The 12,210-nt window shown below is 38.0% G+C and overlaps 2 protein-coding genes across 5 annotated transcripts; one reads left to right on the top strand and one right to left on the bottom strand.

The window, feature by feature from the left end:
- Positions 1-2,152: 2,152 nt before the first annotated feature.
- LOC110770644 (syntaxin-71-like) lies at positions 2,153-6,524 on the top strand. 4 transcript variants are annotated; one of them, XR_015836681.1, is made up of 9 exons: positions 2,153-2,672; positions 4,003-4,165; positions 4,271-4,356; positions 4,510-4,578; positions 4,649-4,693; positions 4,810-4,872; positions 4,975-5,051; positions 5,455-5,557; positions 6,215-6,524. XR_015836681.1 is itself a non-coding variant. In XM_021974843.2 (9 exons), the coding sequence occupies exons 1-9, from the start codon at positions 2,313-2,315 to the stop codon at positions 5,465-5,467; spliced, it is 798 nt and encodes a 265-aa protein (XP_021830535.2). In that variant the 5' UTR covers positions 2,153-2,312; the 3' UTR covers positions 5,468-6,524. The 4 variants fall into 4 exon arrangements, 3 of the variants coding, with proteins under 3 accessions (XP_021830535.2, XP_088111462.1, XP_088111463.1); XM_021974843.2 differs by having other exon boundaries at positions 2,153-2,468; positions 2,547-2,672; positions 5,455-6,524; XM_088255336.1 differs by having other exon boundaries at positions 5,455-6,524.
- LOC110770775 (NAC transcription factor 56-like) lies at positions 6,238-8,065 on the bottom strand. The gene is made up of 3 exons (XM_021974999.2): positions 7,797-8,065; positions 7,395-7,681; positions 6,238-6,813 (listed from the first exon to the last, which is right to left on the bottom strand). The coding sequence occupies exons 1-3, from the start codon at positions 7,987-7,989 to the stop codon at positions 6,238-6,240; spliced, it is 1,056 nt and encodes a 351-aa protein (XP_021830691.2). The 5' UTR covers positions 7,990-8,065.
- Positions 8,066-12,210: the final 4,145 nt, after the last annotated feature.

Genomic DNA, 12,210 nt, shown 5'->3' with positions numbered 1-12,210 from the left:
ATTCTTGGAATTAATATACTAATGACAACTAATTAGAAGAATCCCTTATAATAAAAAATAGCCCTATATGGTACTAGGGGTGTACAAGATCCAATCCAATCCGTTCAAACTGACAGATCCAATCTAATCAAATTCAATTTCAATCGATTTTGATGATTTAGCGGATTGGATTGGATCAGTAATTTTCAAAACCGACATGATTAGATCGGATGACGAATATGCTTATGAGAATCCAGTCAAATCAAATCAAATTCAATCTAGTTAGTTTTATGCTTATTTTGCTCTTATAGGTATTTGTAGTTGAAAAAGTTATGAATATTTTAAGTCATTTAATGGAGTTATGTTTAATATATTATATAGTCAAAACAATTTTCTCCAGTATTTACATTTACGTATATTAATATGTTTGATTAGATTAAACTTAAGGATAAATGTTTAATATTTCACTATTATCTTTGGGTGGTGCTAGAGGCACCAACTTTGGGCACCACCTTGGGCACCAACTCTCTAATAGAGGCGGAGCCGGCCAATACAACGGGTCCCGCGATCTATTAGAGAGTTGGTGCCCAAAGTTGGTGCCTTTAGCATTTTCCATTATGTTTTTCCATTATCAAAACCGATCATCCAATCCAATCCAATATCAATTGGATTTAATCATCTAATATGATTGGATTAGATTGAAAAAATCACAATCCAATTTATATTGGATCGAATGAGAATTAACTAAATTGTATTGGTTTCGAACTAGGGATGGCAATTTTCCCCGTGGGTAAGGGTCTTCGCGGGGATTCGACCTTAATGGGTAGGGTATGAAGGACAAAAATCGGGTATGGGGATGGGTACGGGGAATTTTTTGGGTATGGTGTTCAGGGAGGGGCGGGGCTGGTATTTTAATCCCCAACCCGAACCCTCCCCATTTAGAATATATATTAATTTTTTGATGAGGTATATATATATATATATATTGCTATATATAAATATGCTATTAAAGTGATTGTATCGACTAAGTTTTATATTTTATATTATTATATTATATACTTATATAATTTATACAAATCTTAAGCCACACTACTTATTTATTTAGTTAATTTCCAATACATATATAAACATTCTTATATTGTCTTATAAGTATATATTATATATATTTATTATCTTGAATTAGTTTTTTTTTTTCTTCAACAAAGTAGTTATATATTGGTTTTTTCTTCCGTAATGGGGAGGGTCGGGGAACCCATTCCCCAACGAAGGTGGGGATGGGGAATCCCCGATATGAATATTGCGGGTATGAAGGCGGGGATGGGGGAAAAAAGCTTAACGGGGATGGGGATGGGAATGCCATACCCACCCCCGATTCGACCCATTGCCATCCCTATTTCGAACTGACGTACACCCCTATATGACATTATGCTCACATAAATTTGTTATTCATAAATGAGGTTGCAAATCTTGCTTCCATGCTGCCAATTGTTGGTAGGAATGAAAACTAATGGGAAGAATACCCAATTAATATATACATAACAACAACTAGCTAAATTTGCAAAAAATTATAGTAAGATAAGTGTGGGTAAATACTCGAATGAACGAAAAATTACGTCAATATCAAGCTATTACTTAACTTAGAGAGTAGAACCTTGTTGCTGATTATCTTGCTGTTATTACGGGGCACAATTTGTCTTTGGATTTGTGTAGTTTTGATGTCTTCCTACTTCTTTGGCTCTTATTTTGGATGATAATAAATTAGGCCAAATGTCGGCTCGAAGTATTTTTTGTTAGTTAATTTAATTTAATTTTTGGGTTCGTTCCCCCTTTAACTGAAAAATTCTTTTTTGTTACATTCTCAAAATAATTTGGCTAAGTTCGTTGCAAGAATTCTATAGTGATGCCCTATCTCAAAATAAATTAGTTTTTTGATCAAACGGTTAAAAGATAGGAACTCAGAGCTAGGCCATTGCAATTTGATTGTTCTTAGCCCAGTTTGGGCCTGGCATAAGGACCCAACAAAAGAAAAACAAGATGGCAATAAGAAGAAAAAATAAAACCGGGTAGAATTTGACCCCAAAAAAAAGACCGGGTAGGGAGACGGAAATGGCCAATGGGATGTGTACCCGCCAAAAAGATAGTTGACCAAGTCCAGGCTGTCGCGTTCTTCCTTACTTCCTGGTTCTCCAGAAAAATGGAAAAAACCGTCCGAAAATTCAGAGGCGCAGAAAGAGAGAGAAACGCAATGCCTGAACGAGACGAGAGAGTTTCTCTCTCCCTCTCCCTCTCTCTAACGAAGCGATCTTCTCTTCTCACTCTGAGAGAAAACGAAAATGAGCGTCATCGACATCCTCTCCCGAGTCGACTCAATATGCAAGAAATACGACAAGTACGACATCGAGAAGCAGCACGACCTCAACCCTCACGGCGACGATGCCTTCGCTCGTCTCTACGCTCGCTTCGACGACGAAATCCAAGCCACTCGCCAGGTTTTTTTAGCTTTCTGTTTCCTCATTCGGTTGCCGAGAATATGCAGGAAAAGTTTGAATTTGTTTTGGGATGTGCAGAAAGCCGAGAAGGCTGCGACCGAGACTAATCGGGCTCTGGCGGTGGCGTCCAATGTCGAGATTCGTCGGACCAAAGCTCGATTGATGGAGGAAATTCCTAAGCTGCGCAAATTGGCTCAGAGGAAGGTGAAATCAAATCTCTGTTCATTGATTTTTAAATTTAGGAATTTAATATATATTTTTTTGTGCAAGCTGACTTTTTTTTTATGAAAGATGTGTGATAAGATATGATTTGGTGGGTCGCATTTTATGAAAATTTAATTCTGCAATGGATGATGGGGTGCGATTGAGATTGTGTGTACGGATGAACTGAGTGATAATAGCTCCAAATTGATGTCATATTCTTATCTGATAGCTGGCTTTATCTCCAAAGTCAATAGCTTCTTGGTTTTGGAAAAGTGGTGTAGATTGAGCTGGACGTTACCGTGGGTCTATCAATGAAAATGATTCACAAGATAAGCAAAACAAGAGTGTTTCTTGTAGTAATGAAACAAAACAATCATCTTCAAAGAAATAGGGTTACTGTAGCAGAATCTAGAAGGAACTAGACTAGGAAGTACAAGACTTTTGTCAGGGAGGACAGAGAGGAGGAATACGGTTGTCTAGAGATTGTGCTAAAAGGAGACAACTGTAACCTCGGTAGATATCTCCCAAGGGATATTGCATTTCCTCTTTATTATACAATTTTGATTCTGGAACAATTGGCATAAGCGTTGGGACTCTATAAAGTCCTACATTAACAAGCAGATAGAGAACCCCATTTTGATGAATTCTTAAGGGGTTGATTAGAATATATCATTTTCTCTACTCTAATGACTTGGCATGCATTTGCTCGTCTTGCTTGATATGTGTTTGCTTCTATGAGTTTCTTGGGAGGCCTTTTATTCTGTCATACTTTACCAGCTCTGCATTCTTGGAGCAAATATGGTGTTCTTAAGGGCTTCATATCATCTTCGTTTCGTTAATTCCCTCTAGGCTATATTACCATTTCATATCTCCTGTTCATGATTTACCCTCAATTGACACAACCTATGTTACCTTGCTTCAAAAATATATTTACCACCTTTTGGCAACTAATGTGGATTTTGCTTTCACAACTGAAATTGCAAACGTAACCAACCCATATTAGGTCTTCTTAATAATTTTGGTAGTAGCATCTAACTGCGATAACCATTTTCTCAAAGAATTCTTGAGAACATCAGCCCTGCAACGCCGGAGCATGAACTCTTGATCATTAATTGATCACAAGAGGATGCATGCCTATCATGGGCAATATTTTAAAATGCTCACAACTAGACTTTTATCTTTTCAACCTAGATTTGTTGATTTTTTCACCAGAGTTATCTCTAAAGGCATTGTGTAGGTTCGTTTGTTTTGCAGGCCGAAAACGTTTGAAAAACTCCAAGTTTATAACACGAATTGTTTTATTTGTATTCCTAATCCCTTACAATAACAGGTTAAAGGGCTGTCCAAAGAAGACCTAGAAACACGCAATGATCTGGTTCTTGCACTACCAGAGAGGATACAAGAAATACCAGATGGGTCAGAAACTGCAGCCACAAAAGCTGGGGGATGGTTAACTTCAGCATCTCATAAAAATATCAAATTCGACTCATCAGGTAATCAGTGTTTTTTATGCTTTTTTTTGTCTGTTTTGTGGTTATATTTTTCAATGAAGGCCTTTTGTTCGATTGTTAATACTGGTGTGTTTCCTTACCAATCAGATGGGAACTTTGACAGTGCTTTTTTCCAGCAAAATGAAGAATCAAATCAATTCAGGACGGAGTATGAAATGCGTAAAATGAAACAGGTATGTAACATTTTTTAAAATTAATTTAGTTTCTTTTACATTTGCTCTGTGATCAACAAAGAAGAGAGAAGAATCATTTAGTTATACAGTTGCCTCTAGCTCTGGTATGCTATAACTCTGCACTTCTTTTGATTCAGTTGGTCATTTGTGCAGGATGAAGGTCTAGATGTCATATCAGAAGGATTGGGAACACTGAAAAATTTGGCACATGATATGAATGAGGTTTGGATGTGATTCACATACCTCTGTTTCAGAAGTGTTTAGAGATTGATCATTGTTTCAATATTTTCAGGAATTGGATCGGCAAGTCCCACTAATTGATGAAATAGATACAAAAGTGAGAGCTTATTCTCTCACTGAAATCCTAGTCTTCTCAATTACATCTGGAAGAAATAATGTCGCAAGCATTTTATAAGTTCAATACTTGCTGATAATGTTTTGGTGCCTTGACAGGTGGACAAGGTTACATTGGAAATAAAGAGTAACAATGTTAGGCTCAAGGACAATCTTCACAAGGTATCTGTAAGCTGACCTTACTGATCAGTTCCAATTCTCACATTATGCAGGCAGGGTTATAATTATTAGAACCTTTGCTTTTTTTGGTTTTTCTTTTTGCAGGTGAGGTCGAGCCGAAATTTCTGCATTGACATTATTTTGTTGTGTATAATTCTCGGAATCGCCTTCTATATATACAAGTAAGTATCTCGCTCTGTGCATGTACTCAGAAATCGTAAATTCATAATCCCCAAATGCTAAGAGGCACTTCCTTGGAGCTGTAGAGTTGAAACGTTCTTTCAGATTGATACACGAATTTGTCTTCTGGAACACGTCTAGTAAAACATTCAACTAAAAGTCATTAGGTTGATTTTATAGTCATGACACATATATTTCGTCGGTTTTATGAAGTATAAAAAGAAAAGGTTCTGTTTTCTGAATATGCTTTAGAACTGTTCCTACATCTTTCATGGGCGTCTGCTGTTATGACTTCCTGCAGACCAAATAGTCTATCCATCATTATTTACTATTGAACTGTATTTCCTAATTTTGTACTGAATTTTGTCTTCCCTTTAGCAAATGAATTCTACTGTTCTTTTGCAGTGCACTGAGATGAAATTGCATTCAAAAGGCTTCAATCAGCAGCTATTATTGGACCATATCTTGCCTGGGCTTTCCTTATAACTTTTTAGCATCTTCAGTTCAAGTACGCCCTCAATTATCAAAACTAGTTTTGGCTAATTGAAGATGATTATTATATAATTTCTTACTCAGTGGTTCTTTCTCTCAATAAAATGGAATTTAATTTGTAGTTTAGGTTCATTTATTCCTGTCTGTACTTATCATGCTATTAATTTATTAAGCATCAGTTTATATTGGTACAACAAATGTTTCGTAAAGTCTGTTATGATGACCATAATCCGTACTGTGAGTAGGGAAAAGTGTTTTGCAGAAGTATTTAACGATGTCAAGTTTGCTTTCTGTATAAGTAAAGAATTGATAAAACCATGAAAGGAAAACGAACTGAATTTATATAATAATGGCCGATATTACTGAGAATTCTACTTTACATTACATAACAGCATCAGAAAAGTTTTTTCTTTTATTTTTTCCCATGATCAAGCATAAGCTTTTATGTATAGCCATAAGACTATTTATTACACCAGTATTGTAAGGACAATACACATATACACATAAACAGAGTTAACTAGACAGAAAATACACAGATTACTGATTCGGTTATATTCATTGCCCGGCCTTGGAGGCCAATCCATACCATGCATTGTACACCTTATTTACATTTCATGCTGTATAGCCTGAAGCTATCGCCTCCTGACTGTGTCCTTTCTATGAGGACACATAGCTTTCTGCAAAGAGTTTACTTCATTACTCGAAGTACGTCCCTGGGAAGGTCATTTCATTAAACTCCTCAAAGTTGGTGGGATCGGTTGGATGAGCATTGAGTAGGTCATACTGGGAGTGGTTTGGGATGTAGCAGTTGATAGCGTTGCCTGTCGGTCTCTTGCTAGGTGGAAGATTCTCATCTTTTTTCTTGCTTTCTCGATTGTTGATGAGTGGAAAGTGATTTTCTTTCATATTTTCTTCTCTAGTTTTCATTTCTAGTGTGTTGGAATCAATGCCCGAAGAAGAAATTGATATTGTTGATTTTACCATATTACTTGAACGAACTTCATAGCTATCTTTGCTCCGTTGAAAGCTCATGCTTGAATTGGTCTCTGTTGGAGATGGAGCTTGACCAGAAAGTATGGAAGCTAATAGTTGGCAGTCTTTATATAGAAAATCGGTGATAATATCAGCATGAAGGTTTGCATATGTAGGCTGTGTCTGCTCAACTTTCGGTAGGTACCTCCAAAATTCTGTGCTATAGCTGTCTTGACTGTTGCATGTGTTCTTTGATCTGTTTCCTCTCTGTTGAACTCGACATAGTACCCAATCATCCAACTGTGACAACAAGAAGCATTTTTTTAATTGCCTTTGAGATTACAGTTTTCTTATCAAAGTTGATATCTGAACTACATAACCAAGTGATAAAAAAACATGAAAACTTAAATTGAAGCATGGAATCAGGTAAGATTCTTTACCATCTGTGTTCCACTCAAAAAACAAAATAGTTATTTCACAAATTTAAGTACGATAAGTCTGCACAAGATTGAGTATTTGGGGAACAATATTTAAGAGGGAGCCTAGGCTAGCATGAAAACCTTCTATAAGCTTCACAAATATGAGGAGTGAAGACTTAGCTAGAGTGTCGTAACTCTAAACGGTTGATGGAGGTCACTCCCATCAACGGTTATCAGTCACATGCACGTGGGTGACTGACGCTAGCATTTTTTACAGTGTGAAACAAAGTACCGTGTTAGTTGATTAGAAGTCTATACCCTAACCAAGGAGGTTCTGGTATTCGATACACTAATGTGTATCTAAGGCCCTCGAAGTGGTTTGCTCCATCTTTTTTAGATACATTTATTTTGAGATTCATATATGGATATATGCAATCTCAATATCTCATTATATCCACTTACTCTCATAGACCCTTTTAACCTTGATGGTTTAGCAGTATTGTCAAGCAGTCTATACTCGTTCATGATCCATTCAGTTTTAACTCCTTTTGGAGCACGACCAGTGTAAAAGACTAAAGCCTTCTTCACCCCAATGTGCTTCGATCCACGAGAGGTGAGAATTGGCTTGTCACTGCTCGCAGCCTTCCAATAGCCTGAAGCTGCTGCTCTATTTGGCCTCACCCCATTTGGATACTTCCGGTCCCTCGGGCTGAAGAAATACCATTCATCTTCTCCAAACAAAGCATTTTCTGCAAAAACCAAGCAAGAAAAAAAATAAAAAATAAAAAAAATTTAGCTGCTATGATCCATATAGAAGGATCAACCCCTCTGAGGAATTAAATGAGTAAATGCTGCAGAACTGACTGGGTAGCTCCCACGGATTATACTTATAGAGATCGATTTCAGTGATCAACTGCGCTGGAAGCGGATGCGAAATCACTTTGTTTCGCAAGTAATGAACAATGAGTTCTTCATCAGATGGATGGAATTTGAAACCAGGAGGTAATAATTGCAAAGCTGAAGAAGGAAACGTTGACTCTTTCTCCATAGAAAGCATTGTTTCTTGGATGATGAGAGAAGAAACAGAAGCAACGATAATATCAATCGAAAACAGTTGGTATTGGAAAAAGTGAAGTGGGCGTGGAGGCATTATATGTGCAATTTTCATGCAGATGTGGACATTACGTGAGATATATAGTTTACAAGATGGTGTCACGTAAATGTTTGAACTCTTGAAGAAAGGGACTGAGAGACAGCTACCCCTTTGGATTTTCATATTGGAATTACATTCTTCGACCAACCTGTTTGGATTGTATGGTCATTTGGCCCCAATATATCATTATTAATTAAAAAATAATCATAATTAATTTGATTGAATGGTTCTGGTAAAGTGTGTGTTTTTCCATGTAATTTACCCCACTTAATGTAATTTGCATGTGGGGCATATTATGCATTTTTTTGGATATACCGAATGGAATATTACGTGAGGAGAAAATCAGCTGATAAAACGGATATACCGAATGGATATATTGATTAATGCATGCTGTAAAGAAGAAGAGTCATCTTGGTTTCTACTGAGTTTTGGTTAATTCTCTGAGTCTTAACATAGCCTTACTCACTTTGCACAGGATCTACGTACCTATAGCTCCACTAGGTCTAGATTACTTGTTAGAATATTAATAATTGTTGACTCACATCATATCATAACAATGATGTAGAAAATATGACTGAGGCGATAGAAGAAGAGTTGGAATGTTGCACCCGCAAAGACAGAACCAGCAAGTTGCAAGTCTGGGCCTCGAAGCTCTGATTTGGGTCCATGACCCACCGTTTTGAAGGGAACGTCGCCAATATATGGGTGACCCACTGTCCTTGGCCCTTTTGTTAGGAGAAAAATTTTGAAATTGGAATACATCCTCACTCTTGCCGTCTCTCTCTCTCTCTCTCTCTCTCTCTCATGTTGTGAGATGAAGAGTTAACTAGGTTTTTCTCCTTTGTTAGGGGATAGATTTCCTTTGGACAAATTCAATAGAAGGAAAAATTATCAATTTCACTATGATGGTGTGTTTACTAATCAGGAATTGGAATTTTCATCATAAATTGAATTCAACCTATGGAGAATTCCTGCGTTTATTTCACATCAAGGAATTGAAAAGTAAGTGGGGCCCACACAAAATTAGGAATTGAATTCCTGATTTTGAAGGAATTCAATTCTTGGGTGGGATGTGATATTCTAATTCTTGGAGAACTAACCCATTAGGAGTTTTTTTTTTTTTTTTTAACCCATTATATTCTCACATAATTGTTAAAATTCCAAATTTGCCATCTACTTTAACTCAACAACGACATTTTAGTAATTAGTATCACTCCTACCCCAATTCCATATGGTTTAGTAAACGACTTCAATAGGAATCCAGGATCTAACTCCCCTCAATCCATATGGTTTAGTAAACGACTTCAATAGGAATCCAGAATCTAATTCTCCTCAATCAAACTCCTCCTCAATTCAATTCCTCCTAATCCAATTACGGATTAATAAACATGCCATTACTGTAGTAAAGTTCTCACATAACACTATTACTGTAGCAAATCGACAGAATATTGATACTTAATTTACGTCATATCAAAGACTATATAAGAATGTTCTCTATCGAAATAATGAGACAATATCGTCAACATATCGAAATGGTATTGATATAATGGGACTATTTGCTACACTAATAATGCTACCTGAGAACTTTGCTACACTAATATTTATAAATCTTTCCCTTAAGTAAAATATTCCATTTTTGAGAAAGAGAATTCATTCATAGAACCAAAGGCGTATATAGAGTGACACAATATAGTGGCCTAGTTAAAACCTTCGTAGGAAACCACATGGGACAACCCCAAGGGAGGAAAGAGTACCACACATGTCATGGACTAATAAGAGAATTACAATAAAATAACAAAACAAAAACGAAAACTAACACAAAGACCTCCGACGAGAATCACAACTAGAGACCAGCACAGTAGACCCACAAAAGAGGGTCGCAAAGCATCCCAACTATCAAAAGAAGCCTTTTATAAGCAAACTCATAGTCCTTTGACACCAACACAAACTGCAAGTCATACAAAGAGCAGAAACCATGAGAGAAACATGGAGGAGGAAACACAAAAATAAAATTAAAAATGACTCTTGAGAAGCACCCCATTTCAACTCAGAACCTGTCATAGAAAACCTCATATGACCAAGCATAATTCTTCGGTCGGCGTAGAGCAGAGAAGAGCTGCAAGGGATCAACAGAACAGGGAAAAACAAAAGGATAGCCAAACATAAACTAAAGACACATAAAACAAGACCACAACAAGATTGGCCTCTTAACTTGACGAACTTCCAACCGAAGAACTGTTGTGAAAATTGGCTCGCATAAAGGATACAAATTTCGGAGACAGAATGGGAAGCGACCGGTCGCAGAAGACTCTGCCTAAAAGTGACCGGTCGCACGAAGCAAGCGACCGGTCGTTTTCAAGCAGATTTGAAGTTTGGAGCGAAAACTTTTGGCGACCGGTAGCCAGCTTCATGCAACCGGTAGCTTGCGACTCTGCCAGAATGCGACCGGTCGCCTTGAACGTGCTGTTTCGATTTCTGAGAAAATCCAACTTGTGTTTTAACGTGCTATCGCTTCCTACCTACTTGCTAGGTCATTTTAGGTCACTGCAGACTTAAATGAAGGGGGCAAGCTGCTGGGAAGTTGAGGGAGCAATTAAAGGACAGTTGTTGACTTGTTTCAAAGAGTACCTACCCTATGGTTTTATATAGGGTGGCTGAACATGCAGCCTATATTGTATAGCTTTTGGTCTGCCCAAGTGTGGTCCAAGTTAGGTAACCAAGGGCAGAACGTGGGAGGAAAGAAGGAGTCTTTTCTCAAGTTCAAAGGCCTGTCTATTAAAGAGGAAGAAGGAGCAAGTCTGCATAGTGTTGGAAGAGAAGTAGCTGGAAACTAATGAGTCAAGTAGAAGAGAGAATTCTCAAGTGTATCAAGGTGTGAGCAAGGGTGTGAGAGTAGTGTTCTAAGGGGGTTTCTGTGTAAACCAAAGTTGTAACCTATCTTCATTAGTGAAATTTCTCAAGGGGATCACCAAAGAGGATGTAGGCAAATTGCTGAACCTCTATAAACACTTGTGTCATCTGTGCTTGATTTATTTTCTGTGTGTGTGTGTAAGATTCATCCATCATTGAGTCTTGTCCAAAGTCCATCAACAACAAGGTCTAAAGGGGAGTGAGTTGGTTACTAATTCACAACAAGAACATCATAAGGGGAAAGTTTATCAGATGCCAAATCCACAAACTTTCCTATAAACACATCATGGAGAATTGGGGGACCCTACGAAGTTGTCCTTCGACACCTTAATAGCAAGCTCATCGATGCAGAAAAATTGCTCAAAAACAGTAGATTCTTGAAAACCACTTAGATCCTAAAGCCCCAGCATAAAAGAACCCGGCGAGAGAGGAACAGAGAGTGCAGAACAATCTAGACGCCAACCACTTGGAAACCCCCAACCTGCACCAGCAGCAACTCACGATGCCTCCTCTACCACAACCATCACCACCAAACCACTAGAGAACGAGGGACCCTTACGTGACGGTCCCCCTCGCTTGCCAAAATTCGAGCGCCACCAAACCCTACAACAGAGAATAGCGCACTTTGACCACATAGACCCAACAACCAATACAACATCCGAGAAAGACAACAACTAGTGCCGAGGGGGAGCCCCAGAACCAGACAATGCCCAAGAGAATCGGATGAGAGGCGTGAAGGGCTGATCGAAGAAGAAATAAGATGAGATTTGGTTGACGTGAAGGAAGAACCCACACCGAGAAACCCCAATCAAAACCCACGAACCCGAAACCACCACTACAAACCACCACGCCGAGAAGACACCCCCACCACGATCCCAATCAAAGTCGGAGAGAGACGAGCAGCGCCGACGAAACCCTAACCCTAATTTTGACGTGACAGCTCTCCTCGTGTACGAGAGAGCAACCTTTACAACTTTGTATTAGTTACATTAATTAAATAAAACATCTCATTGGCCAAATCAATGTTGATAGTTAATTAAATATTTACCAGAAAATTTTAATAATTTATTATGAATTTTGTTTTGCATTGTTGCTTGGAATTAATAAAGATTTCAACGGCGGTAAAAACACCATTTCCCATCTGTTTTCAACGCAATGGTGCTCCAAATTGGCTGGACACTGGCCGGACTTAGATTGTGACAAATCAGATTGTCA

This window comes from Prunus avium, chromosome 6, assembly GCF_965620075.1.
Source record: "Prunus avium chromosome 6, drPruAviu1.hap1.1, whole genome shotgun sequence".
Taxonomy (NCBI): Eukaryota; Viridiplantae; Streptophyta; class Magnoliopsida; order Rosales; family Rosaceae; genus Prunus; species Prunus avium.
The sequence above is the reverse complement of the archived record's forward strand: the minus strand, read 5'-3'. Positions and strand labels throughout refer to the sequence as shown.

What these genes read in the sequence shown, in the direction of transcription:
- LOC110770644 (XM_088255336.1), top strand. Translation starts at nt 2,313, where the DNA reads ATGAGCGTCATCGACATCCTCTCCCGAGTCGACTCAATATGCAAGAAA. An exon ending in AAATGCGTAAAATGAAACAG is followed by an intron (nt 4,357 to 4,509) that starts GTATGTAACATT and finishes TCATTTGTGCAG; the next exon opens with GATGAAGGTCTAGATGTCAT. An exon ending in TCAAGGACAATCTTCACAAG is followed by an intron (nt 4,873 to 4,974) that starts GTATCTGTAAGC and finishes TTCTTTTTGCAG; the next exon opens with GTGAGGTCGAGCCGAAATTT.
- LOC110770775 (XM_021974999.2), bottom strand. Translation starts at nt 7,989, where the DNA reads ATGCTTTCTATGGAGAAAGAGTCAACGTTTCCTTCTTCAGCTTTGCAA. An exon ending in TAATCCGTGGGAGCTACCCA is followed by an intron (nt 7,682 to 7,796) that starts GTCAGTTCTGCA and finishes TGGTTTTTGCAG; the next exon opens with AAAATGCTTTGTTTGGAGAA. An exon ending in GGTTAAAAGGGTCTATGAGA is followed by an intron (nt 6,814 to 7,394) that starts GTAAGTGGATAT and finishes TTGTTGTCACAG; the next exon opens with TTGGATGATTGGGTACTATG.